Source organism: Trichoplusia ni, chromosome 5 (assembly GCF_003590095.1).
Source record: "Trichoplusia ni isolate ovarian cell line Hi5 chromosome 5, tn1, whole genome shotgun sequence".
NCBI lineage: Eukaryota > Metazoa > Arthropoda > Insecta > Lepidoptera > Noctuidae > Trichoplusia > Trichoplusia ni.
In genome coordinates, this window is record NC_039482.1 from 1827007 (window position 1) to 1854191 (window position 27185).

The 27185-nt window shown below is 34.7% G+C and overlaps 2 protein-coding genes across 8 annotated transcripts; both read right to left on the bottom strand.

The window, feature by feature from the left end:
- Positions 1 to 1673: 1673 nt before the first annotated feature.
- Positions 1674 to 6344, bottom strand: LOC113493998 (palmitoyltransferase ZDHHC16). The gene is made up of 5 exons (XM_026872085.1): positions 6060 to 6344; positions 5819 to 5966; positions 5447 to 5638; positions 4794 to 5049; positions 1674 to 4516 (listed from the first exon to the last, which is right to left on the bottom strand). The coding sequence occupies exons 1-5, from the start codon at positions 6104 to 6106 to the stop codon at positions 4014 to 4016; spliced, it is 1146 nt and encodes a 381-aa protein (XP_026727886.1). The 5' UTR covers positions 6107 to 6344; the 3' UTR covers positions 1674 to 4013.
- Positions 6345 to 6992: 648 nt separating this feature from the next.
- Positions 6993 to 26914, bottom strand: LOC113494001. Of its 7 annotated transcripts, XM_026872092.1 has the most exons (17): positions 26617 to 26914; positions 22132 to 22209; positions 21981 to 22049; positions 21510 to 21563; positions 21245 to 21313; positions 20051 to 20254; positions 19704 to 19969; positions 19493 to 19597; positions 19337 to 19407; positions 14111 to 14217; positions 13730 to 13855; positions 12917 to 13174; positions 11863 to 11978; positions 11243 to 11372; positions 10864 to 10967; positions 10290 to 10548; positions 6993 to 10213 (listed from the first exon to the last, which is right to left on the bottom strand). In XM_026872092.1, the coding sequence occupies exons 1-17, from the start codon at positions 26674 to 26676 to the stop codon at positions 10022 to 10024; spliced, it is 2268 nt and encodes a 755-aa protein (XP_026727893.1). In that variant the 5' UTR covers positions 26677 to 26914; the 3' UTR covers positions 6993 to 10021. The 7 variants fall into 7 exon arrangements, with proteins under 7 accessions (XP_026727893.1, XP_026727889.1, XP_026727890.1 ...); XM_026872088.1 differs by having other exon boundaries at positions 19704 to 20254; positions 26617 to 26913; XM_026872089.1 differs by lacking the exon at positions 21510 to 21563 and having other exon boundaries at positions 19704 to 20254; positions 26617 to 26913.
- Between the last annotated feature and the right edge of the window lie 271 nt (positions 26915 to 27185).

The following is a 27185-nucleotide window of genomic DNA, read 5'->3' on the forward strand; positions in this document are numbered from 1 at the left end:
GACTAATAGGAGCGAAGATACAATGGAAAATGTGAAAAAAAACAGGGCAGGTATATGTAAATCATAACTTATCTCTTCTACCCACGGGGACGAAGTCGCGGGCAACATCTAGTTTATGTAATATATTTAATGAATGATCATTTAAATAAAGATGAAATTATGTCATAAAAATGTCAGATGCATGGAACGGAACTTTTTGTCAATAGAGATTGACACTGTTGCATCGACATCAAATCGATGAATCGAAGCGTCCATCTTATGATCGTATTGCAAATCGCAATCGACAAACGTCAGAACGAGTGAATTTGTTGTGTATGCGGATTGTTTTTTGTTTTAGTTTTTAAGTTTTTGATGATTGTGAATTTGATTATTGTTTTGTTAATTTTCATTTTTGTGAAGCCCGTTGTATGTTGTTATTGTTTTTTTTCGCATCTTATAATGTCCAAAAACCACAAAAAAGACTTCATCATTATGTATTTACAAATTATTCTTTTCTTGGCAATTGAATTCAAGAAATCTAAAATCGATAAATCCGATTTCATTTTCTTGACGAACTTATTCGATATTTTTAAAGAATCGATACGTTTTCGTTAGGCAACTTCACCACGATTGTCAACTATTACCTATCACCCATATCGTCATCTATCGCACGAACTATAGGTAGATCAATTAATGATCTTCATCGTTATCCAATTGAAACCTTAACTTACATAATAAACCTACATAAACTAGTCTATAAAATATAAGTACTGCTATTTCTACGGGTTACTATTTTGCAATATAAATTAAATAAGTTAATAATTTACTTATTCACAAATAAACATTCTGAAACTAGTTTCTAGACTTTATTATATTAATATAAAAAATAATAGAAAATAAACGCTACAAGAGGGAAAATTAATACAATGAACTAAATATAATTATTTGCTATAATCGTACGCTGCCGGCAACAAAACAGTATCAAGACAATCAACGGCTTCAACTAATCACTTTCTTGTAGTTTAGTGCATAATTATAATAGGTTCTTTCTTTCTTATTATAGGTTCTTTCTCTTTTTTCCCTCAAAGTAAATTGTTCAAATTACAGTGAATTAAACTAACACTTGACGTCACGATTGCGTATACATCTTGCGAAATCTTTACGTCACTAACCTCTCCTAAACTATACCAGCAGTTTATCTTTGTCAATTTTTGTAGTTCAGAAAAAGGGAACAGTTCTTGTACTATCTAACTAAGGGACTAAGTAGATTTTCAATCTGTATACCAAGTCATCATCCCTAATACGCCCTGGTAACAAAAGGGTGGCAACTGAGTCAACGGGTTCAACTCATACGAAACTGTTTTGTTGCTGGTTTGCGCCACATTGTAATATTTAATTTAATTTTACTATTAATTGTCTCACTATTAGACTACAATTCATTTAATTATTGCCTACTCATAATATTTGACAACAATTAGCATATAATATACGATTCCGAGGCAGTGATCATGTTTACTAGCGTATCTGACTAACGTTAAGGTTGCGTAATAGCTTTATCGACCTATCCTATCTATCCTATCCTAAGATACTTAAAACAGGGCCCCAAATCCCCTATTTACAATGGCCGATGAATGAATTTAAATTGCATTTAATTTGACACCATTTGTATTTTCTTAAGCATTTTGTCGACACAATAATTGGAAATTTAGTAAGGGATGGGACACTCACTGTCAATACAGTGAATTTCCAAAATGTTAATAAAAAAATGCTAAGGAGAGTACGATTTATGTCAAATGTACCTAATGTAATCTCGACTAATTGATCCTTCATTGTAAATAGCGGAATTGGGACCTAGTGTTTTAATGACAATTAAGCCAGCATACGAAATTATTAGATAAAACTTAAACAATTTCTGAAAATGTAACTAATTGGTGATAAAACCAAACAAATAAAATAATTACTTACGTCAATAGTATCTTTACTTTCTATGAGTAACTTTACCTGCGATATTTACTGCGACTTATGATAAATAATTCAATATTATTGATTTACTATTTCTAAACAACAATGTGATGCTTGTCATATGCAGGTGTTGTTACTCACAGAATGTAAAGCTGCTATTATTGACATACACTATTACTAAGTTTAATAATCTGTTTTCAAAAACATATTTATTGACACAATATGTTCCTGTGTTCAGTTGGAATGTTTGTAGTAACCAGTAATCTGAAGTGTCTAGCAGGCTAGAGTATACACTCAAAGCATCAACAAATGATCATCTTAATCTTTAATCTCAAAATTGATCTATTAATAATATTTTAATATTCAACACCTTTAATGCAGCGCCATCTATCTTTAACTAAGCAAAGCTTGTACTATGAGTTAGATATTAATATAATTACTTACTAATGACAATAAAGTTATAACAGGCAGTTTAGTTACTTTATTATTGCTCTTTAGGTTAATTAATTATTAATCTGTTGTGTATATTCAATTGCACTTTAAAATGTTCATCTAAATTTACTAGGAGTTTAACGACAATATTTTTCATTGACCAAATTTTACAATAAACTTATGGTTTTTAGTAGTATTACTTAAGAAATCTAGCTTTACCTACATTTATAATTGCGAGTCTATCATCACGTTTTAAACCGTTACAATAAGTGGAATAAAAAACAATGCTCTACGTATAGTGCACCGTCGAGCTATCATAACTTGAAAATACTATCAGAATTACATCATTACCTAACATTATACTTCGTAAAAATGGTCTGAATAAGAGGGCCCCAATTCCGCTTTTTACAATGGCCGATGTATGCATGGAAATAGTATTCTCCCAACCATTTTCCTAACACAATAATTGGAAATTCAGTACGGGGGAATACTCACGTTCAATACTATTAATTTCCAATTATTGTAATGGCAAAATGCTTAGAAAAATACGAATAGTGTCAAATCCATTTACCATTAATTCATCGGCCATTGTAAATAGCGGATTTGGGGCCAAATTCTTATGTTCTACTTAAACTATCTCTAGAAATGTAACAAGTCTTTGCCTAAATACAATAAATAATTTATTATAGAACTGCAAGTGTAAAGTTATATGTGCGTTACAAGTTATTTTGATTCAATAATACATTAACAAATAATGTGTTCGTTATATCTTCACAAAATACAAGATATTGTCTCTAATAGGTCAGAATCTAACACACGTTATGGTGCTTAAAAATCTATAAAATTACCAAATTTCCATAACTTTTCAGGTACAGCTTCAAGATGGATGGAGTATATAACAAATGTGATAACAGGCTGACAGAATGCATTCAGGTATAACAATTAATGGCCATTCAGTTGCAAATGGACGTCAGTCTTTGTCGTAGTTTATAGTTTTTTTAAACGACTCGCTGTCTCAGGGTGTTAATCCTTGAGTCGCTGAGGGTTCACACACAATCAAGTCACATGGTCAAAGACAGATACAAGACAAGCATTTTTGGATCAGATAAACGCCTGACCTAAGCGGAGTTCGGACCCGCAACATGGTCACATGTAGCGCGCCGCGCATTTCGCTCGATCACCCGCTTGGCCATCCTTGTAGTCAAAATCAAAGTCAAGTTAAAAAGTCGGTTAGCAGCTAGATACTTATATCTAATAGAGACTAGATTAGACTAAGATAAAAAGTACTATATCTACTATCTCGCAAATTTTAATATCAGTGACAAGTTTAAAATAGTAATAACGAACTCAATTGCATTTAAATCTCTAAAAACCTGCCTATTTTGATTCACTAAAATAAACAATTTAATATTTCTTTTACATGCTAGCATAGAAAAAATAATAATTTGAAATCAGCATAACACAATTTGTTCTATTACTTTTATCCACCATCTTAATGTGGGCAGTATTTCTTCGGATTTGTTTCTGACCTGATAGATGCTGGACAGTCTCACATTTTTATTTATTGGTATTCTTGTGAACACTGGTTTTGAAAACTTCGATGAGATCATACGAACAATCCACACTCCTTGAAAACATCGCTAGGGCCAGTCCTCAATCGCATCGTTAATGGTAAGCCAGCTTAGTCCGTTTCCAAAAGGCGCATGGCCAGAGGGTAACAAAACGTGTCTAAAGAAATTCCTTCCTTGAACCAGACCCAGGAACAGCTTCCAGTTCCTCCACCTTCCGAAATCGTATGGATTGCGGAAAGCACCTTCCGATTCTTTTCGCAACTTCTCGTTTATGTGAGCTTCGACACTTGTTTCTCCTCTTCCTATATTCTTTCCATGGATTATGGTTAATGTTCCCAATGCTAAGAAAACCGCTACGCAGGTAACTGCCATGAAAACAACGGCTTTTCTTTTCCAGGGGTGCGCAGCTATTCTCTGTGTTTCTAAAATGGGTGGCACAGGTAGTTTATGCTCGCGTGGGAAATTGATTGAATCGTATTCTACTATTACCTTGACTGGGACTAAAGCGCCGGTCTGATTGAGTCGAACTGGGTGGCCGATCAGGTCGGGATCGTTGTTGGGAATGATTCCACCTATAAGAAAAAAGACTTAAATCAGCAAGTTAGCAACAGATATCATACAGAATTATAATGCCTTTTGTTTCGTAGTGGAAACTCTATCTTAAAGTCAGAATATATCACAGTGATTATTAAATTGTCATTCTCAGATCTTCAGTAAATTTATAACAACAAACATGCAGAAAGCTGAAGGAATAAAACCAATTTTAATTAGAAATGTTACAAGTACTTCCAAAGCATAATTTAAGAACTATTCAAAACAAATAATTTTCCGACAAAACAAAATAATCACCTGTATCATTCAGCCAGAGTACTTGATATCCTATATCAACACCAGCAATAATGATAAATGTGACTCCGGTCACCATATAAACCATGTAGAGGTAAAAATATCTGGCATTGTAGTACCCAACACAGTTGTTCAACCATGGGCAGTGGTGGTCCATTGCTAGGATGCATTTGTCACACACAGAGCAGTGATGGGTGCGCGGTGGTTTTGGCAATATACATTTCTTGCATATACTTGCTGCATCGGCAATCAAAGTGCCCTTTGGACAAACAGGTCTATTTAGTAATACTGTCATTAGTAATATTGTTATTAGATAGTAATTAAACTAGAATGAATTAACAATTTTTACCAGATGTATTGAAACTAACTCATGCAAGTAAACAGGAAGTAATTGGAGACTGGTACTGGGTGGGAGTCTTTTTCAAAACACATGTACAATGTAATAAAAAATTTACTTTTGCGCGATTTCATAAAATGGGTAATTATTGCTTCCCAGAGTTGATTTCAGGGTCACTGACAAAAAGGCACAGGCAAATTCTCGTTTGAGGGATTCCTAAGTTGTTGATGGATTTACAAGCATTTTTTTCCCCTACTCAGCTTCCTCACGCAAAGGCAAAGGTAAAATAGTTTTTTTTTTTACTTCTGATACAACTCACCTCAGGTGGATATCCAGGTGGTGTCACAACTCCTTTGTAGTAGTGAAACACAATATTCAATAACAGCCAATTGCCAAAAATGACTAGAAATGATGCAGTATATGGGCATCTTTGCCACCAGTATGGCAGTCCAACCCAATATGCAATGGCCACTACAGCAGAAGTTAGCACAGTCACACAGAACACAAACATCTGAAACGTCATAAAACAGTTTCAATAAATAAGAAATCGCTTATAGCCGGGTTACCGCTTTATGTTAAAGTTTATATGTGAATATTTTTAAACATTTTCTTAGCAAATAGACTAGCAGATTTAGCAATTTCAAAAAGTTTTGTATGAAACTTATATTATTAAAATATATTTTATACGTACCCTTCCTAAATATTGCGCAAAATTATCCACAAACCAAAAAATTGGTTCCAACATGAAATCAATAGCATAGCTTTGGCTCATGTGTTCATTATAAGTAAGAGATTGAATTGTCAATGAAGCTTGTGATATTCTCCATGTTATATTTCCCCTGAAATTGAAATAGAATTTACTTCGTAATACCAACTGAAATATTAAAATCAGAATTTTATAGTAGTCCGTTTTAGTGTCCACTATAACGTACTTTATCCTTTGAAACAGCCCCTCGAATCTCCATTTTATCACCACCATGGCGTCTGATTAAAGCACTTCTTGATTTAGCTTCGTTCCAAAGGCCATGAAGACATAGATTTTGTTCTAAATTAAACAAAAATAAGATATTTTTGCCGGAATTGGTAGGTTATGATGTGTTTATATTTTTGACAACTTCAGCTCTCTTTGCCACAGAAAATAAATACCATACCTCATACCTCAATGAGGCTTTGAGAACTAGCCTAGCTACAAAAAAGTTAAGCTAATTTATGCCGCATATCGTATTTTACACAAAAACATTATTATGATTATGAGTATATAATGTCTTTGATTTTACACTTTTATGATAATTACTGATGTATTTCTTATTTTTTAGGTAGTTCAATTGTTTTTGTAATGTTTGCGTATAGTAAATGTATTTTCAGAGCTATTTAAAAAGTTTAGAAGTTGTTAAAACTGTAAAAGTGACGTTAGATCTATTTTTCGGGGATTTCCTCTACTGTTGTCCGGGCAAACGATTAAATTCATTTGGGGAAATTCTTCAAACGATAAAGTTGTCTTGAAGTGATCCTGTATCTTCAGGAAATACATTAATCAGGAATAACCAATCCTAAAAAATCGTTGTTCTGAAAGTTGTCATCAGCTGCGCACATTTGAGTACGGCCAAAATTTTGCAGAGCAGGATCTAATAGAGTTATTTTTCGTATTAATTTAGAAGAGCTAATTTTATGGATTTATTTATCGCTGACCATCTGAATCAGTTGCCAACACCCTACGGATTATTATAAAATTGAGGCACCGTAAACTGTGCTAATTAGTCATACTTAGCAATTCCTTTTGAGGAAACAATTGTAGATCGCCCACTCACAAAATCGTGGTTCACAGCCGATAAGTCGGTATGAGCGCAAAAATAAAACGCACGGCATATAATTCGAAAAGGTTTATTAAGGAAAAAGAATCACATCACAAACTCAGTTTAAGATATGAAAGCTTACAAATTCGTAATGACTATTTCCGTACAATGTATTCAATCACAGCGACCACATCAGCTTTGTTGAACATAATCATATATTTGTTCACTTTTTCTATGAACTACACTCGCGAGACATCTACAATGATCTATTAATAATGAGATCATATTTTTTTATTATACGAAGGAATGACGTGGGATAAGTACCAAAATTACAAAGTTGATGGCTGAGATATAAGTTGTTTAAATTATACAGCTAAGACAGGTCACTTGCCTGATTGATTATGTTATAATATACTTATTCTAAATAATCCGATGAGATCGTTACTTTGCGTTTTTTTATCTTAATTTATAGACGAAAATATTCATCAATTCAATGAGAATTATTGATTAGAGAATCAATTAAAATAGTATAGAAATAAATTGTAATACATTAGTGTACTACTTGCGTTCTAGCGTGGTATGTGGTGCGTGCATTTAAAGGCGGTTTATTTATGGCCGTTTTAATCAGAAGATAAAGACTTATTTTTTAATTCGCAACCTTATTCATTAATCAAATGAAAAAGTTATTTCATAAGTCACATACCATACTAGAACACTACAATATTATAAGATATAATGTCAGAATATTATTTTAGGTCAATTCTTCAATCTTCAGATCAGAGGAATATAGCTTTTTCTATAGAAAAATTGTCAAAATATGAGTCATTATAATTCCTTTGATATAAATACTCTCTAATGATTGAAAAATCGGTCCTAAATCTATTATATAATATAAGAAGATTTATAATAAAGATTATATCTAAGTGTATAATATATTATTTATGTTGCTGTAAAAGTATATAATAAAATAAAATAATTTAAATTTGGTATTCATTTAAAGTTCCCGAAAGACATGCAATTTTAGAATCACCACATTTCTAGTTGATCCATAGTTCATAAAAAAATCATGACATTCTGCATACAAGTTGTATGTAAAATTTATATTAGGTCATTAGAAGTATGTGTTACACATCTTTACTTACAATAAGACCTACATAGGCATAACCTATCTAGAAGTATGGTGATAGACCCTTTTAAGGGTTATTGCCAAATATAATTCTGAACTTTTACAGTTACATAATTATACTTACCCGCCTACATTACATTACTATATGTTAATTAAGAAAGATGATAAAGGTTGACTTAAAGATATCTACTACGAATACTGTAGTTATTATTAAGTAAAGATCCCTATTCGAGGACAAGAAACTACTTCACTTACATATAAATTGAATATTATAAATGTAGAAAATTGAATAGTCATATGAGAATATATTTATGCACATGCAGACTTGAATGGAATGAACTTTTCTTTGGAATGCCTCATACATGCAAGAAAATGTCGAATACTCAAGTAATACAACCAGAATTTTAATTTGGAGATATGGATCGAGGTTCACAGGATCCTGATCTACTTCGCCAGTCATAATGATGTAATAGTATTAGATCAAAAAAGTACATTACGTCGTAGTTACTGGCAAACTTCTTTGCTTTTGGGATTGGTCTATAAATTATGTATTAGATTCAGATCAGTTCGAATCGGACATCGACCGAGTGCAAATTAGACCAAAGTAGCAAGAAGTATGCCAGTTAGTAAAGTGGGATACACTAAGCAAAATTTTGCAGTTTGGAATGCATTATAATTTAACGTCACGATTTTTTCATCCCTAAAAGAATGCTTATAGCTATTTTTTAACATTAGGAAGTATTTCATACAAAATATCAATGAAAAAGACATTTAAATTAAGGTCGCAATTCGACATTAGTGCAAGATTAAGCTAGTTAGTTTAATCACATCAAGGACCCTGCAATGTAATATTTGAGGTTCCATCACCATTACGGTTTGGGACTGGTCTTATAGGATTGTACCCTGTTGTCAATAATTATAGGATGTGAACCAGTAAATGTCATCAAAAACTGTTTTTAATATATTCATGAAATACGGCCATGTTTGTAAAAAATCTAGTACTAAGTATTAAAATGGATTCAGATAGAAGATTTAAAAAAATATTGCTATATACCTACTATGTCAGTAAAAAGATTATGAAAAGAGTTATAAGAGAGTAATACATCATAATACAAACTAATCGGCAGTGTCGGTGGATGAATGACTCAAGGGTTGTCAAACAATTTATAACAGATTTTAAGTCTTGAGAAGTCAGCTATTGATCCTTGTGTGGTGACCTACTGAAGGTGTGGCCCAAACAATAATGATTGTGGTTGTGTATGAGTTCATTTTAGGCCGTACATCATTCCCAAAATTTGATATAATAACATTTTATTTGTGATTACGAATTCGAAAATTTTATTACATCTTTTCCCAAGACTTGTCTAATAGTCCAGTCAAAGTGGACTGAAAAATAATAGTCAATATACCATAATTCCCACAGGGCAAATATTTGTAGTACTTCAGTACAAAGCTTTAAATAAAATATTTAAATTTCATAACAAACCTGTCTTAAAAAAACGGCTTTTTGGATTTTTATCTTCTATAAATAATTATGGCAAATAAATTACAGAAATTAAAAAAAAATCAAATACAGTTTCTCTTTATTTTTTATTTGCTTGTATAGCTACTTTAAAAATCCTTTTCGGAGAGGTGGGTGTAAAGTGCCCCCTCACTTCTTCTGAGGAAGGACGCTTGGGGCTTCGCATCCATATCCTCCATGGCCTGTTAGGTCGGGAGACCAAGTGGTTCTCCTCACCACCCGCATTCCCAACACTATTCCTCGTTTTTCGAATACTGGTATTTAATATTGGTGATCTACAATATTGTCCATAATGATTTTTTACTCATCCAAAATATTGACCTTGACGAAGTAGAACTTTATATTTTTTTAGCTCTATGAGAATTACAGTAATCTGGAATGCCTGTTTGACTGGACTAATAAACGACAAATCTACAAAAGTTGTTAGCTCACCCTTTAGAAATACAACCGAATTTACGACACGTCTTGTCCATTTACTTCATTCATTCTCATTTGCTGATTTAATTCAGCTCTGCGTGCATGATTATTTCGGAGTTCGCATTCCGACGGAGATGCTGTTGTGAGGGCGACTTGATCAACCGCTTCCAAAGTACGTGAGACAGCCAACAAACGTTTTACGAGACACGTCGTAGAAAGGATTAGAACCTGTAAACAAATGCTTGTCAATTAGTCCATTCAAGACCCAAATTGGACTTTATTGTTTTATTGTGTTGAGACATACCTTAATTTCCGACCTAAGTGGCAGAACGGCGACCAGCCACCACAACCAGGCGGGGCCGTCGGCAGTGTTTTCGATGGTCTCGTAAAACGGCGGCAGCGAGCCGAAGGCGGCTTCTATATCTTCCTTCACCTGTGCGTTTAGTGTTTTTATCCAAAGGAGCGCCTTCAGCATGATTCGGTTGGCTAACACTCGCAGTTGCATTTGGGCCAAATCGTGAACTGGTACATCAGCGATTCTTAGAATTCTAGCAACCTCACATCTGGAATAGAACCAAATGTTAGTAGACAGGTAAAGAAAATTTGAACGGTTATTAAAAGTGAACTAATTTACAGCGCTTATTAGACTTCGCGATTTGAAGTCTGTTTGAAAAAGTTTATCGAACAGTTTAACGCTCTAAATGTCGGAAAATTATTGGTTAGTCCCTATTTTATTGCTTTTGTTAATACTTTAAAACAATTATTTATATCAATTGTCTATATAATATATATAGACAAGCAGATCGCGGCGTCTAAAAAGCGCTTACTAATTTTCCTTGTAAGAAGGCTACATCAATAAATCAAAAGCAAGGATTTACCCGTCTCTAACGCCTCGCTCTATGACTTTAAAGCGCGATAACCCTATAGTGGATAGAATGGACCTGCCATCCTCCAAATGTACGCAGTCGCGTACTTCTAATATCTGTAATACAATATTAAACCAATTACTTTAACTGCTATAGTTCGACTATGTAGACTTATATAATTATGATGAGTTCATTAAATGGAAACGCATACACATTGTAGAATAATCAAAACATTAGAACACATTTCCCGAGTGAAGATTGATAACTATGTCGAGGAACTCGTGTTATATAGATACAACTAGCCTTGACGTCTTTTACATAGAGGGGAAATCTACATTTTAAGGGTAATATGTAATTAAATATTATTATTATTGCGCCCTAGTTTACTGACCGTGCCGTAATCGACGTAGCTCTTGCCTCTGTCGCAGGCCACCATGCCGAATCTACGGGAGCCTGACTCCAGCACGCGGCGGATCATCAGCCAGTAGCGAGGATCGAAAATGAAGAGAGGGCAAGGGACCCTGCACAAACAAACAACACGGTTCACACACGGGGGCGTTTCACATGACTCATCCAATTAAGCGTTCGAACTGATTGCCAATATCGGTATTAAAACTTATGTAACACATCGAGTACTAACAATAATATTATTCCCGTGTTTAGGACTCGTGTTGATTTATGTGTTACAATGTGTGTATTTTAATAGGTTTATATGATCTTGATCATTTTAGAAACGCGCGGACGAAAATTATAGCGAAATTTCCGCGTGAAACGGGTAGAGACTAAATAGTAAAATATGTACAATAAAATTGACGCAAAATCTTATTTGTTACTTTTGACTAAATTAGCAAAATAATGCAATAATTTTAACACGCAAAACAGACAATCAGCTCCTTTGTCTTCACTTATCAAGTCCAGTTTGTTATTTATGAAGAAGCACGAATTATGTCATTGTTTACTGAGAAGCCCACTATCAATATTACTGTAATAGATTACGTTATTTATACTTACGACGGATATGCGACAGTGCAAACAAATATGGGAATGAGGTCGGGTTCCAGCGGAGTCGGTACATTCACCACGTTGATACTCTTTAAAGCAGCTTGCACTAGGGCAGTGTCACGAGTCTAAAAACAAAAAAAAATACTCAAAACATTTTTTTCACAAGTGTGAAGCCACGTCATCATTAAGATGACGTGGCTTCACACTTGTGAAAAATTCTCCGGTGTGGCGGTTTTCTCACGATGTTCACATGACTAAGATAGTACAAAAGTAAACATGGAAGATCACATAAACATTAGACATAATAATATGCTTGTTTTTCTTTCACCTTTGTTAGGAAGTGACTTTTACTTTGTAATAATACATACATGAATTGAATAAAATAATGGTACCGTACCGGGATTCGAACCTACGACCTTTGACTTGGCAATGCAATATCCATATTCCTAGACTATACTAGGGTGAATTATTTACACAACGAACAAGAAAACTTACATAACTAATTCATACATTGTTTACACAAGTAAAATCGTTTTGTGTTCATTAAAATCAAGAGCTACAGCACTGTAAAATACAGTTGCAACATTCAAAAGGAATATGGGAAATTCTGATAATTATTCCACCTGTTAGCAACCGACCGTTTGGTGTAGTCATCATAATTCTTTCCACAACACCATTCGGTTAACAGAAAAGTTTGCCTTTTTATGGTTTTATTGAAGGGCGTTTGCGCACGTGCAGGCTATGATGTTAGTTACGAAAGCCCGCAGTTATTGCCTTATTACGTTAACTTGCTCGAGTTACTTTACAAAGTGTAAAATTTTAACACAGCCGGTCGCCACAATATTTAGAAACTGCGAAACTCGTGATTCAAACAATTGTACCTCAGCCATCAACTTGTTAATAGCCGTGTTGAAATATGCGTACAGTTCATTTGGATCCGATTCAATCAATTTAACGACATTTAAAAACAAACGAAGTTTTATTTAATATTTATTATGAATGTCTAGACCGAACAGCATGGTTGTTAAGTAAGTTTAGAGAGTAAGGATTATTTAGTACTTACGTCAGACAGTTTGAAGAGTTCCAATGATCTGAGACACAGAGGGCAACGTTTTTTGTAGTCCATGGTCCGCTCGAGACAGATCCTGCAGAACATGTGTCCGCAGGGCGTGGTCACCGGGTTGGTGAAGGTGTCGCAGCACAGGATGCACTCCATGTCGCTCGGCCGGACCCACGACGTCGAGGACAGGTCACGGACCAGGTGGTTCAGCTGCCTCGTCAAAATCCTCGGATCACGATTTCTACTCATGATAGTTATGCACTGCAATTAAAATTATTACGTCATTTCTTGGAATACATCTAGTCATAAAGTACAGTATACTTAGTAAAAGGTTACGCTACATCTTATCGGCGTTCGATCAGATGTGACGTCACAAACCAAGACAAGCGTCATAAAAAATATTAAGTCATTACAATTCTTATCTCTTTCACTTTTACTGATATGGGTTCTATTGAGTGTTACCTTCAGCAAAGTACTGTAAACAGGATGTCCTGAGTTCCCAGGTGACACCATTGTAGTACTTAGTGCATGTAAATAACTCTGCACTTGAGGCCTTTAACCTATTTTCATAATCGCAAGGCGATCTTGCTGTGCAAGAATAACATGTTTATTCTTTTGTGTGAAGATTATGCTTTCTTACAAAAGGTATTTTGCAGTTATTTGGTAACTTGAATACATTTGTAGCTACCCTACCCGACGTTTCAATGAGAATATTGAAAGGATTGTGCTAAAGCCTAAGAAATTTAAAAGGGTGAAAGGAATTGGAGAAAAATAACGTAAATTGATGAATTTAATGAATGATTGAATGATACCTACCTGAGCTAGCAAGACGCGAGCCCCGCGCGTGTCCGGCGCGTGAGATGCGGCCGCGAGAGCGATATGCGGAGCCGCAGCCTTGTATTTACCAGCCATCAGTAGCTCCAGAGCTTGGTTGTAGCGCGCCTAAAACATACAACACGCTTAGTCACCAGGACCGAAAGCATGACCGTGATGAACTTCATAAAAATAATCTCTAGGCAAAGTTTGAGATAACATCTACAACAATATTTTATGTAAAGATAAAATAACAGTTCATTGTACGAACGTTACTAGTGTCCTTAAAATATCATTGTTATGAATAAACAATGTTTAAAATTCGATATGCAAATGACGTTTGTAAAGTGCATTCATTATATAATGTTTGAAAACATTATTTACCAGAGAAGACATCGGGAGTCGCCGCTTTTGTTTTAAGTTGATAACTTTAGAGTGCCGGCTTAAGTAGAAGTTTTGAATGAGGGCACTCGGCAGGCTTACATTGGGATCTGAGGAAGACAGAAAAGTACAAATTAAATACAAAGGCACTTGGAATTTTTCCATAACTTATCCTAAAACACGTTCCCGTTATTCAACAGAATTTAACAAAGAAGCCCCAAATGTCTTGCGACATTTTGTCCACGCTGCTACATAATACAATGTTATATAATCAGCAATGGAGTCAGAGTTTGTGTTACATTATGTAACCATCAGTGCGAGTTACGAGCGCAAAGCGTGTTGCTACGATTGGAGATCTGAAGCAAGCCAAGGTCGTGATCAATGCAATAGGTGACAGTTACGTGAAAAAGCAACCACAGTTTATTGCTAAACCCGTTATTTGAGTTCAGCTTAGTTACAAATAACGTACTAAAATAATATGACGTACGTTTATTTCGTACTGACGCATTCAATTCGAATTTTCCAGATTGTTTAATATAGAGTCGAGATTTTGACTTAGTTTGCTATTGAGGTCAAGTTTTCGAAATAATGTCGTTATTGTGGTCGATCAGTCACGATGGTGCGCAACGTTATGCTTATTTCGAATATCTTTAAGCTATGACATTAAGCAAGCAAACATTATACTATGCAATAATGCGAATCATTAAACTTGCAAAAAAAATCGCTAATGGCGCATGCATTGCAGAAGCCTTCATTTCCACAATGAAATCATTCAAGTTCGCCAGCGCTACAGTTGACAACGACCTAAGCCTTTCATGACCAAACCTTTATTACGCGGCTGATGGTTACGTATCTTATTTTATAAAATTATATAAATAGGAATTATCTCAAGTAGTTACGGGAAGAGTTATAAGATGGGTACCTATTAAGTAACATAATGCGTATAAGTGCCACGTTAAAAACTTTCAATTTATTATCGAATGTTTATTAATTAGGATTGCTATAAATTGACAATTATGTATAAATGTTAGTTTGAAAATACACGTGGAAGCTGATATGGATGAGATTAACTTAATAGTAAATAGTCTGAATCACCGGATGCAAAAGTGTTCATTAGTAATCTCGTTATCTTATACCTTAGTTTAAAATAATTATAGCGCTTAGCAGATTATAGTCAATTTAGTAATTTAAAAAGTATGTACACGTATTTTAGGCTTCTGTGAGGTTAGTTTATAAGTGAGATAAACAATATAAATGCAAGTTCGCGTTCAGAATCCACAATGATGTCATAACATTAATCTGTCACGTAAAAGCAACATTGTAGTAAATGTTAAATATTTTGATCACATCAGCCATTAGTCAAGTGCTTTTCTGACAAACAAAACGTGTATCGTGTTAATGACACATCTTTGATTACCGAGACTGCTGTTTAACACTTTATAATCATGAGTAATATGATTTTGTACGTACACATCTGGTGAGACATGGTTCAGAGGATCCGCTGTACCTAATGTACCTAGCGACCCACCTATGTATTACATGATTCACTCAATTGGATCGATTGACTTAGTTTCAATAAGACTGCCATTTCGTAGCTGTCTTTAAGAATTTAGTATAGAAGAACTTTTATTTGATACTACTTACATAAATATACTAAGCCATTCAGTTTTTGTTTATTTCTGTAACTAAAGTCTAACGGAACTTTGGTTCAGCCTACGCTATACGTCGATCTGTCTGAAGCAGATATCTCATGATACGGTTCATAGGTAGACAGTTGGAATTTTCATTGAGTGCGCATTTTTTAGCTTCTTTAAATAATGATAAAATATCGAATTTGACTCATACCTGACAAGCTTTTTATTTACATTATTGCGACACAATTTCACAATGATTTAGATTACTTTTTTTAAGACATGTTACTTATGAGTAATCTTAGATATCATCAGTGAGTTGACACTAATATTAATATAAACAAGGAAGTATAGTAAACCAGAGTGGGCAGGGGATTGTGTTAGTGGTTTAAAGTAGGTCAGAGTGCCCTCGATAGGCACTAAATTTGCTAACTTAGTCAACTATAACTACGTATACGATGTAAGGATTCCAAGGAAATAATTGATTGTTTACTTTTTATACTTCTGTATAGTATATTGTGTAAGCCAAACTTCGGTTGTTAGCGCGCAGTTATCACGGTACCTACTAATTGAAATTGTTTATATAAATTCTCACACGTTTATTTCCTTCAGAATAACCTATTTATACGCACCTATAGTTTTATTACGTTACGTAAGAAGTCTCGTGGAGTCGCCATAAATCGGTATTTAAATAAAAGTACTTGGTATAAAAATACATGATTAAAGGTAACTTAGGTTGCATACAAATATATAGTCTTAATTAAAGTTATTAAAGATTAAATCCCTGTAATAAGGTACGCAGTCTCGAATGCTGAAACCTATATAACGGTCGTAACGTAACCTGCGACCCAGCGGCGTTCTCCATTGCATCGTCGACAATGTTGTTACATAAGAGCAATGTAACAAACAAATGGCCGATTTACATAATAGCCTTGTCGGTGCGCGATTATCGCTGTGAACGCCCACGCGATACCGACGCGACGCGCGACGTGGCTCTCGACTGTTACGCGCCTTTATTATATTAAAACAAATTATTGTTACTACGTTGAATAACTGAATGCACAAGCTAATTTATTAGGGATACATTGCGTGGGAATCGTAGCAAAACAGCAATAAGTCGTCAGATTTTGACTCCAAATTGTTTATACAAATTTATGTAAATAAATGACGCGTCGATTTTGAATGAAAACAGCAGTCATTAATTGATTTTAAGATAACATTTTCTTTTTTATTATTAAATTGTTTTCAATAATCTGTTAAGGAAAACGGGTTGCTGGCACGCAGCTAATAAAATTTGAACTTGAAAGTGGTCACTAGAAACGATAAAAAATAAGTTCTAGGTAAAAAGTGACGGAAAGGAGTCAAATTAATTCAAACATGGACTAAGATCAAAACAAATATTATTTCATATCTTTATTAATCGCAGAGTTCTAGAGTTATGGAAAATAGAACTCAAATGGACTATAATTTGAGTTCTATTTGCCAATAGTTCATATTTGTACTGTGTTCGTCGGCGAATAACTCTCGTACTTAAACGTACGTAGTTCTGTACACCGAAAGTAATAGCAGACAATTGGTCAATTTGAGCAACCTAAATGTATCTGACACAATTTCATTTATGGTCAGATGAAAAGTCCAATAACGTTACGTATACTACTCGTAATATTCTAAAGAGGTAAAGAAACCTCAGGACATTCTGAACCAATACTGGAATTTATTCTACCAATAGAAATGCCTTTTGTGTCATAAGAAAATAATTTTTCCTGAAAACTACCGCCGAACAAAGAGGCACGCGCCAGCTCGTAAACAATAAAGGGTTGTTTACAAATGAAAAGAATAAAACAGGTAAACAATCTAGCTTAAGTTATCCATGGCTATGTAAACCATTGTTATATAAGATTCTGCGACGTCGACGTAATCACAATGAAATAAATATCCTTTATAAACAAGTACTAAAAATGGAAGCCTTATCAGTGTTAAGATTTCAAGACACAATTTATAACCTAAAGGGCTGTTCCTAAATTAGATTTATAAACAAAACGGCGTTACATCGTTAAATGTACGCAATTGGCATAATTAGTTTAAAAAAACTTTCAACAAGTTCTTTATTAGAATAAACTTTAGTATTTTATTGTACCATAGTCAGAACCGTAAGGGTTATAATAAAAGTGTGCAAATATTTTGCACCTATAAAAGCATTGGAAAAAACTTTATTATGTGAATCTAAAATTGCCTTAATTACATATTATTAAATACTACCAAACGCCTGTATGATTCAAACCATGTAGAGTTATGAATTATCATGGATTTAATTGATTGTTTGATATAACCATTCAATAATATTATTAAGATAACGATCGACAAAATTCGATTGAACGGATATCCAAGTGGCAAAAACCCACTGTGCGCAAACACGTGTTGCGGGTTTGATTTGTTGTCTTTAAGCATGCCATTTAAAGCCTTTGCGGTTCGAAAAAACTGTTTTATTTTTACGTGCACGTTTTTTTGCGACTGGAATAGTCTAGTGTGGTGAAAGACTTGTGGGATATAAATATGTATACAATAGTAAAATCATTCGGAAAAACCAAGAATAGGTTTACAAGCTTCATGATGTAATTTCAACGACAAATAAGTACTTATACAGGATTACTGCTGGCATTTTATGAGTGTAACCAAATTATAGGAAAAGTATTTGATATGTTTTTGTTAGCACAGGCTTTAGTGCCTACAGCTAGCGTTGAATAACCTGTTTCCCTCGAGTGACTTTCATGACCTGTTCGACGCGATAAGCTGTTAGTATACGTTCAGTTTCTTATTTCCGAACATTGACATAACAAAATGTTTGAAATTTAATTGTTTTTATTAGTCCGAGATAAGAGAACGCGATGAAATGATTAGGTCTTCTTCTCAGCAATTTATTTAATTACGTACAGTTTTTATCAAATGAATTAATTTATTTCAGCCAAGTTCTTAAACAAATATATTTTGTAGCTTGTTCTGTACTTTAATATTTAGTGAATAAGTGTAGACAACAACGAAAACCGGTCAAACGTCGGTCTTAAGTCTTCTGACTCAATCACAGGCCGCCGCTCTACAACGCAATCATAATGCCTTATGACCGTCATGCGTCGCAACTTATAATCGTAAGATATATGTAATACGTATACCAAAATACATTCGACATGATTTGTTTGATACCGATTATATAACATCTATCATAAAATTACATAGAAAAATACATAATATTAAATAGCCCAGCAAATAATAATAACTAACGGACTGTTTTATGAAAAAAAATCATTCGCATTAGGCACAACATATATACATGATTAGACCAAGTATTTCTAAAAAAAAATATAAACGAAAAAAAAATCGCAAATGAGATAAAAGTAGCATCTTAGCGGTTTAATACTGGATTTGGCAGATTGTCAAATAAAAAACCCGAATATGACCGATTACATAAAAAAAACTATCTCACTTCTTATCTATCTTAAGGTAAAGCGTAATAAACATTTTAAATCAGGTATAACTTCCTAAAATTTTGATGCAGTGGCATAAATAATGATTTGATATTCTAGTAACGCAGGCGAGCACTTACTTGATATACGCGGAGTATCTTCCATATTTTCATCCTCTTTGAGGATATCGCAGGGCGGTGCCTCCTCCACACTAAAGAAACAGATTAGTTGTTTAATTCTAAAAAGGGAATTACTTCAAAAATTCAACATAATTTTATAATGTATTGCAACAATACCTGGAACTGTTGTTGGTCTTTTGTATGTCACGTATCAAAATATTTATGTGTAAAGTTTCTGGGCACGCCTCCCCGCACGGGCACGTTTGCATAAACTCTGTACACCTGAAATAGAGATTACCTTCAGTAGTGGTTTTTTTTTTCAGAGCCTATTATAAAGCAATAAATGTTAGTATAAACATGATAGTGTAACATAACGATGTTTACGTACGTTATGCATCGTGTATGTCCGCATGGTCCCGTAACGGGCCAAATGGGAAATAGACCGCAAGTGGGACAGCACATTTCATTCTCGTATTTGTTTTGTATGCAACGAGCATACTTGATCACTCTATTAGCGACTTGTATGGCGCTCGCAGTGGGAGCCGGCATCTTGAACTCTGGCCGCAGACGCCGCCTAGCTATTGTTGGTTTTGGTGCCGGGTTGTTGTTTGGAACATGGCTATTCTCCTTGCAACCGTTGCGAATCGCCTGGACCTGCACAAATTCATCTTCCAAATCTGGAGTGTTCAGGTCTCGCGTAATAATGCTCATAGTCGTGTTAAGAGATGGCATTACAATAATTTCTTCACTTTCCGTGCTTCCTTGAGATTGATTATCATCATCATCATCATCATCAGGCTGGTCACTATCTTCCTCCATGCGGAGCTCTGGAGTAGACGACCTATCCTCTCTCTCATACATTAAAGAAAGTCTTCTCTGTGATTCCATAAAGCTTGTGGTAGACATTGCACTACATTGCGGTGATTCTACCGTTATCACCTGTTGACAAAAAATGTTTGAGGGTCAGTCACAACTGTCATTAATCAAGTTATTAACATTAATAATAATGATACATGACAAGGGACCATATGTTCGTGTTGACGATGTGTTTCAATAAGCATTTGAGTTATTTCAGCTGCAAATAGTTTTTTAAGTGGGAATTTGGATTACTGTAGCTATTCCCAATTTCTGCCAAGTTATTGATCGGTGAGGCAACAACTGTCCACAATATTCGCTTTAATATAATTCAATATTTACAAGTGGAGCGATGTGTAAAATGGTGAACTTGGCCCAGAAGTGTGGAACCGGTTGCGCGGTGGCAGCGAGCCTCCGCGGCTCCGAACGAGCCGTTTGCACCTCACTTAATGGATTTATGCAACCGACGCGAGACGCGACCGCGGTTCGCAAAGTTAATAACTGCACTGCGCCCATCCGTTCTGTCCGTTACTTTAATATTTAGGTCACTGGCTATAATGTAATATTTTGACATCTATTTTTACGCCATCCTGACGATAATCAATTTACGCAAGTTAAATTTTTAAGTGTTTTTATTTCACAGATTTCGCCAAAGCTCAATGTAAATTAAAGTTGCGCTGAATTACAATAACTCATACATAATTTATTTCTTCGTCTAACTAAAGAATTCGAATATTTTAATACATATTTTTCATTAGACACAGTAATATATTATTGTATGGGACAATTGTTCTGAGGCCTTAAGTTTGAGTTAGTTTATAGCTACTGATATAGCCCAATGCAAGATTACTATGCGTTAGTTTATAAATGTTAGGTAACAGGTGTTTTTACAAAGCTTGATAAAAGGTGATATAGACAGAAAAGTGAAAACCGAAGAAAACCCAAGGCATAAGTACCAATCCAAGGAGAAGGCACCAAATGGTAATACAAGTGTATTCAAGTAATAGAACAGCTTAATCATCTTGCAATGGGTTGGTTGGCTTATGTTATTAATGTTAAAAAATGATGACTTACTTGAAACATACACCGCATGCCATGATATCCTATGGTCGGCTCTTCTTGCCGAATTAGCAGTGAATTTCTCTGGGAAATTATATTGCGAAGCATGATATGATTTGAAAAGCTAAGCAAGAAATCGACAGGAAGAGTGCGTACAATGAACAGTGAGATCTAACAGGTGTTTTATGACTAGGTTTCCAAGAGAAGCGTTAATGTATGTTTATTCTAAATAAGTATGTTATTATAATGGTTTGAAGCCATGCTGCTTCCCACCGCTCACCTCTGAAATTTCGCATGTCAATTGACGCACTGCAGTAGATTGTTGGACGGCGGCCTAGAAGTTTTGATTTCATACACCATGAGACACATGTTTGAATTCCAACTATGGTTAGCACTCCACAGTATGTCCAATGTTATAAAACATTGCTTTTCAGTCTATGCACAACACTTGTTGAAAAACATTAAGATACGTCTTTATTGCTTCGATTATAAAATACGAATGAACTACAAATCGCTGTCGCTCAAAATTTACCTTCGAGCGCAGACGGGGTGGGCCGCTGCGCATGCATAAACATCATTGTAACAGATAGCACAGGTCTAAAAATACTGTTTATAAAACTTGCAATAGGTACTATTGTTTTATGAATTTAAATCCTGTCGGACAAGTCAAGGGTATAGGCTACCATTACCGAGATATTCTATTATTTATATGTATTATTCACAATAATGGGTTTTATTCAGTAAAACTTACGTATGCCTGAACGGATGAATATAATAATAAGCTTCCATCTGTGCCTTGGTAGGCTTCATCATCCATCTCCTATAACGAATTATACAAAATGCAAATTGTTATCTTATGAAAATTGCAAATATTCAGTATGAAATAGTGTTGGCTAACTTACCGAGTCGTTGTCCCTGAGGGCTTCTCGTCGACGTGAACGTTGGCTGCTCGGCGCCAGCTGCCCTTGCGGTCTCTCAGCCTGTTGAATGTTAAACTAATTTATACAAGCGAGAAACTAACTCAACTATAGTGAACGTACAACATCTTAAAGAAACTAAGACAGACTATTCAGTGGAATAGCAAAAAAAAATAAGGCTCTTATAAATAAGAGACCCGAAAGACGGGGTAAGTGCATGGAAATATGAACCGGCTTAATGGTGTACAATGATGGAAAAACAGTAGTCACGCTTGATACGTCGTACATTGTGTAAAGGTTGTAAAAAACAAATTACATTATTTAATATCGTTTCGCAATTAAAATAACCTTATTTCATAACACGCAGCGTCTGGCAATGTAGCAATACGGTACCGACGATTACTCGCTATGCTGTCACTGTAATTTTTGTAGCGACCAAGGGAACCTCTTTACAAGTCTCTTGAGCCGTTCCCACATTCATTGCAGCAAGATCACAATTGAGCAAATAAAAAACATTCCCCAGCCAGTCCTTCCCAAGAGTTTATTGACTTGTTTGGTAGATTGGAACACCCCTCGTTACTAAGGTACATCCTGAACGGGAACTCTGTCTAGACCGCCAATAAAAATCCTTTACTGCTCTCAAATTCTTTAATATACCACATAGCTAATAAATATTTCTCACATGTAAAATTACATTACCGAGACAACATTTACTTACTCATAGCAGTGATCTTATTATAGAACCACAAGTCAAGACTAATGACTTCAACGAGCAACAAGGTCATTGACTGATAATGTCGCTAAAAACAAAGAAATTATCGCCTGTAATTATGGTATTTATCACATGCGTGTCTAGATAAAAACGTGTATATACATAAATTTCGTGCTTACGTTGCCCGGGGTCGTGTGAGGTAAATTAGTTAGATCGACGCTAGATCTTAAATGAATTATAGTTACGATTGAATTGATTTGTGCTGTACCATTGGCGGCTTATCAGTAGACACCTTAATTGCTTCTCAGAATACATAAATTAATCATCGTCTGAGCGGTATAGTATTGCCTACAACGGTTCTTACGCAAAACGAAGTAAGCGGTAGGCTTACATAATATGACCTACTGGCACACTGACTCTGTACAGCGCATGCCTCGGTTGCACTGAGTAGGTACCGCCTACTTACTTACATTGCTGCTTTATAGTAACTTACCGTTACAAACTGTAATGATAAAAGCAATGCTCCTAAATAATTGTATAGATAAGGGAAATGAACGGCCAGCTCGTTGTTTTGGTTCACGTTAATCGCGATTACTAAATATTATTGTTTATGGACAACTTCACAATTATACGTTTTGATTAATTAGTGATAACTATATCTACGCTGGTCTATTACTAAATTCAGTTCAATCAAAAATATTTTTGTTTGGAATTACTGACGGAAAAAGGGTATGTATTAGATGAATAGATGCATTAGGTCTATGAGGCTTTAGGACAGTAGCTCTTAAGCGAATGAACTGATTTAGATAAGGTTTTTTATTTTTTTTTAATTGTTAGCAGTGTTTTAAACTCATCTACAAAAATAGGTCTAGCCGTTCCAAGACCATGAGCTTTTGCAGAGCTGTGTTTTGCTGATATGTCTGCCTGTTTTTTACCGATTTCAAAAAGGAAAAGGTTCTCAATTCGTCGGTATTTTTTATGTTTGTTACCTCATAACTTCGGACTCGATGAACCGAATTTCTGTTGTTAAAAATATTACTATCGGATTTTTGAATTCTAAATTTTCAATATGCTGATCGATTTTACATCCTTACTTAAAAAGATGACTATTAAGTTTCAGTAGGCATTTATCACACTTTGTTTTGTTCTGAGTTAATTGGTTAAAATGAAACTTGATACTTGTTCTGATAAAGACAACTAATACAGATTTGGTTACGCACAATAGGTAGGTACTTCATTACAGATGCGTTGAATAATCGTTTGTATTCTCTCGAATTATTCTGCTTTGGTGCTGCTTGTATTCAGTTAAAATTAAGGTTTAAACTTTAACGTAAAATAGTTAAAATTGTTTTGTACGTTAACGTAAAAATTTAAAAAAAGAACAAAATTAGATATATTCAGATTTACGTTTTATATTTACTTTGTCCTTACTGATGTAGTGTATTGAATGTGTCTTATAAATCAATGAAACCTCAATGATCAAACACTGGATACTTGGCAATTACACTTATGTGAGTTCAAATGAGAAACACTTAACTTTTAATCCTCTCTGGCATTAGTCTATAGCCTACTGCATTTCTGCCTACAAAAAAAATCTCGACGTACTAATCTTCGTTGTATCGTTTTTAATTACCTTACAGAAAATAATATTTTGCAGTAGACACTGCCACTGGGAGCACTTAGAAGTTTTGCTAAATGCGCATACTTAATCACCGAATAAAAAGCGCTAGGTTTTAGGTTGGACTTTTGCTATACTAACTACTGTTTAATAGGTAGGAATAAAAAAAATGTAATTTAAAATGTTCGGAATAAACTTATTATTATTATTTCCAAGCTACTCGGCTCTTTAGATACACGTGATTGGCATATTCATTGATTCATACGTTTTTCATGAGATTTTCCAAATACAATTCGCAAAAGCCTTTTATTTAAAAAAATATCACATGTCGATGGAATAAATGACAATAAATTGAGTAAACCGAGTAATTTGGTTTATTAGAGGTTAGCCGGCATCCCTTGCGTACATCTAACACGTTATTACCACACTCGTTAAGCCATGTGCCGCTGTTGGCACTCTTAATTTCAGTATCGAAATGAGAAAAGAGTTCTTACCAATAAAGCAACTGCAACTAACACAATACTTCTGCACTTTGTGTTTTTACTTATTTAAACTGAATTCAAGTATTATCTTTTATTTAAAAGGAAAGCTACCCGGCATGCGCCCCAAGCAGGTGGAAAAATACCATAAAGTACCTCAAGTGCATGAGGAAAGTTGTGAAAATGTTTCTAAATGGTAGGATACAAATATTTTTGAACACTTAAAGTATCTTTTACATACAATAAAATGTTTGAAAAAACTATTAAAGTAACATGGTGTGATACCGATTCTCACTTAAAAATCTACGAAACAAACAAATGTTATTAATTTATCTTTTACTCGATGTCGGAAATCACTTTTCGGCAATTATGGCGGGCGGAATCGTACCTATTTTAGGGACAACATACGAGCTTGCAACACCGGTCACCCCTTTGATTTATTGATTTTTAGCGGCGATATGCAAATTTGAGCTTTAGTTATTAAAAGTAAGTAAGTATAGGGAGATGAGATGTTGTCGTAATACACTAACAATTATTGAATAGCTTTCCACTTACTATGAACTTACTTAGCTCATAACATGAAATAATCTGTAAATAAATAGGCGATAGTCAATTCCACGTGGTTTTCACGTGCTAAGGTTAATTACCTGAGTGTTTTAAAAGATTTTCAACACAATTTGTGTTTCATCTACAGTTGTAATGTTAAAAATAGATAGGACAGCTGGTTTTGGCAATAACTGGCTTTTGTCACTACTAATTATGTTAATTAAAAGTGACTGAGTTAAAGGTTCGAAACTTGCGTGATTTATTTCATTACGTTTTAGTACCTAAGTATGTCGTAAAACAGACCATGCCTAGTGAAGATTGCTTGAGCGCCATCAAATAATCTATATCATCAAAATCAACAACTATAAAAATGTGATGTTATTTGAGCATGCGATTAGAATGTTATGTAAAGCCCGCAACAAACGGGTTAATGCCTCTAATACGGGAGAAGTTAAACCGTAACCTGAAAGAATTTCGCAATTCCAATAAGAACTGCACGTATTGCGAACTTTTAGAATCGAATTCGAGAAATCAATGCAAAATAGGATTGTGGAAATTATTAAATCGCGTGTAGGTACAACTTGTTGGTGAGACTGCCGCACTTGATGCTAAATAGTTCAACTTACCTTTGCAAATTATTATAAACAAGTGTAGGTATTTGCAATTCGGCTAACTGACCATATTATGCAATGAGTAATAATTATGTAATTAAAATTTTGGCGATTATTATTGAAGGTACCTAGATTAAGATGGAGGTAGCTCGGTTTTTGCCCTCGGCGGCTCGGCCAAGGCTCCGCGACCGCGACGCTGTGTTTATGTTTATCTTGTTTACACGCCAACGAATGAATTTACATAGCGCGCGCTCTGATACATTTGAGAATTCTAGGTCTTATTATACGATCATCCCTTTGTATAATATAATACCTTACATAATTTCCTTACGTAACAACCGCGTGGCGAATACCTGCATCCTTCGCTCCGCCAGGAACCTTAAGCCGTAGAATTACGTAAGCATAATATTATAATAAAAAATATGGCAAAATGATAAAATGTTTTCATACTAAACCGGTATCAATAATGTGAGTATAAACACAGTTATTTAAATTGTACGTTACCTCCTGGGATCGTCGTCGCGACATAATATTATATGGGAGCATCCGTCGTTGTGGACACATAATACGACAATGTTGTGCCCTAATAGTTCGTAGTATCCTACGAATTCGATACTTTACAAATCACAATACAACAATGCCATTGACGGCCACCAACCTACACCACAGTGATGCTAAGCAGAACTGCAAATGGTTGTTTTTTGGGGTTCTCTCATGGGCGCGATACTCTTTGGGAATAGAATAGGCACAGACACAAAATTACACAGCCGAGTCTATGAATGTGTCAAACTGACTGACGATGCTGCGAGCAAACCAACAAGACACAGTTACAAACTAAGGCCACACATTATTTATGTAATTCGCCGCTCACTAGATGTCGTTAACATCCATGCTAAAATCTGAAAACATACATTTTATTTTATGAATTGTTCACCGTATACCTGAAAAGATGTTATTAAATTTGAAGGAATAGCGGTCTTTAATAAAATAATCGAATGTTTATTGATTGGTGACCAAAAAAAATCCGATTATTAGAAGGCGGTAGCGCCATCTATTTTGTTTGGGTATGAAAA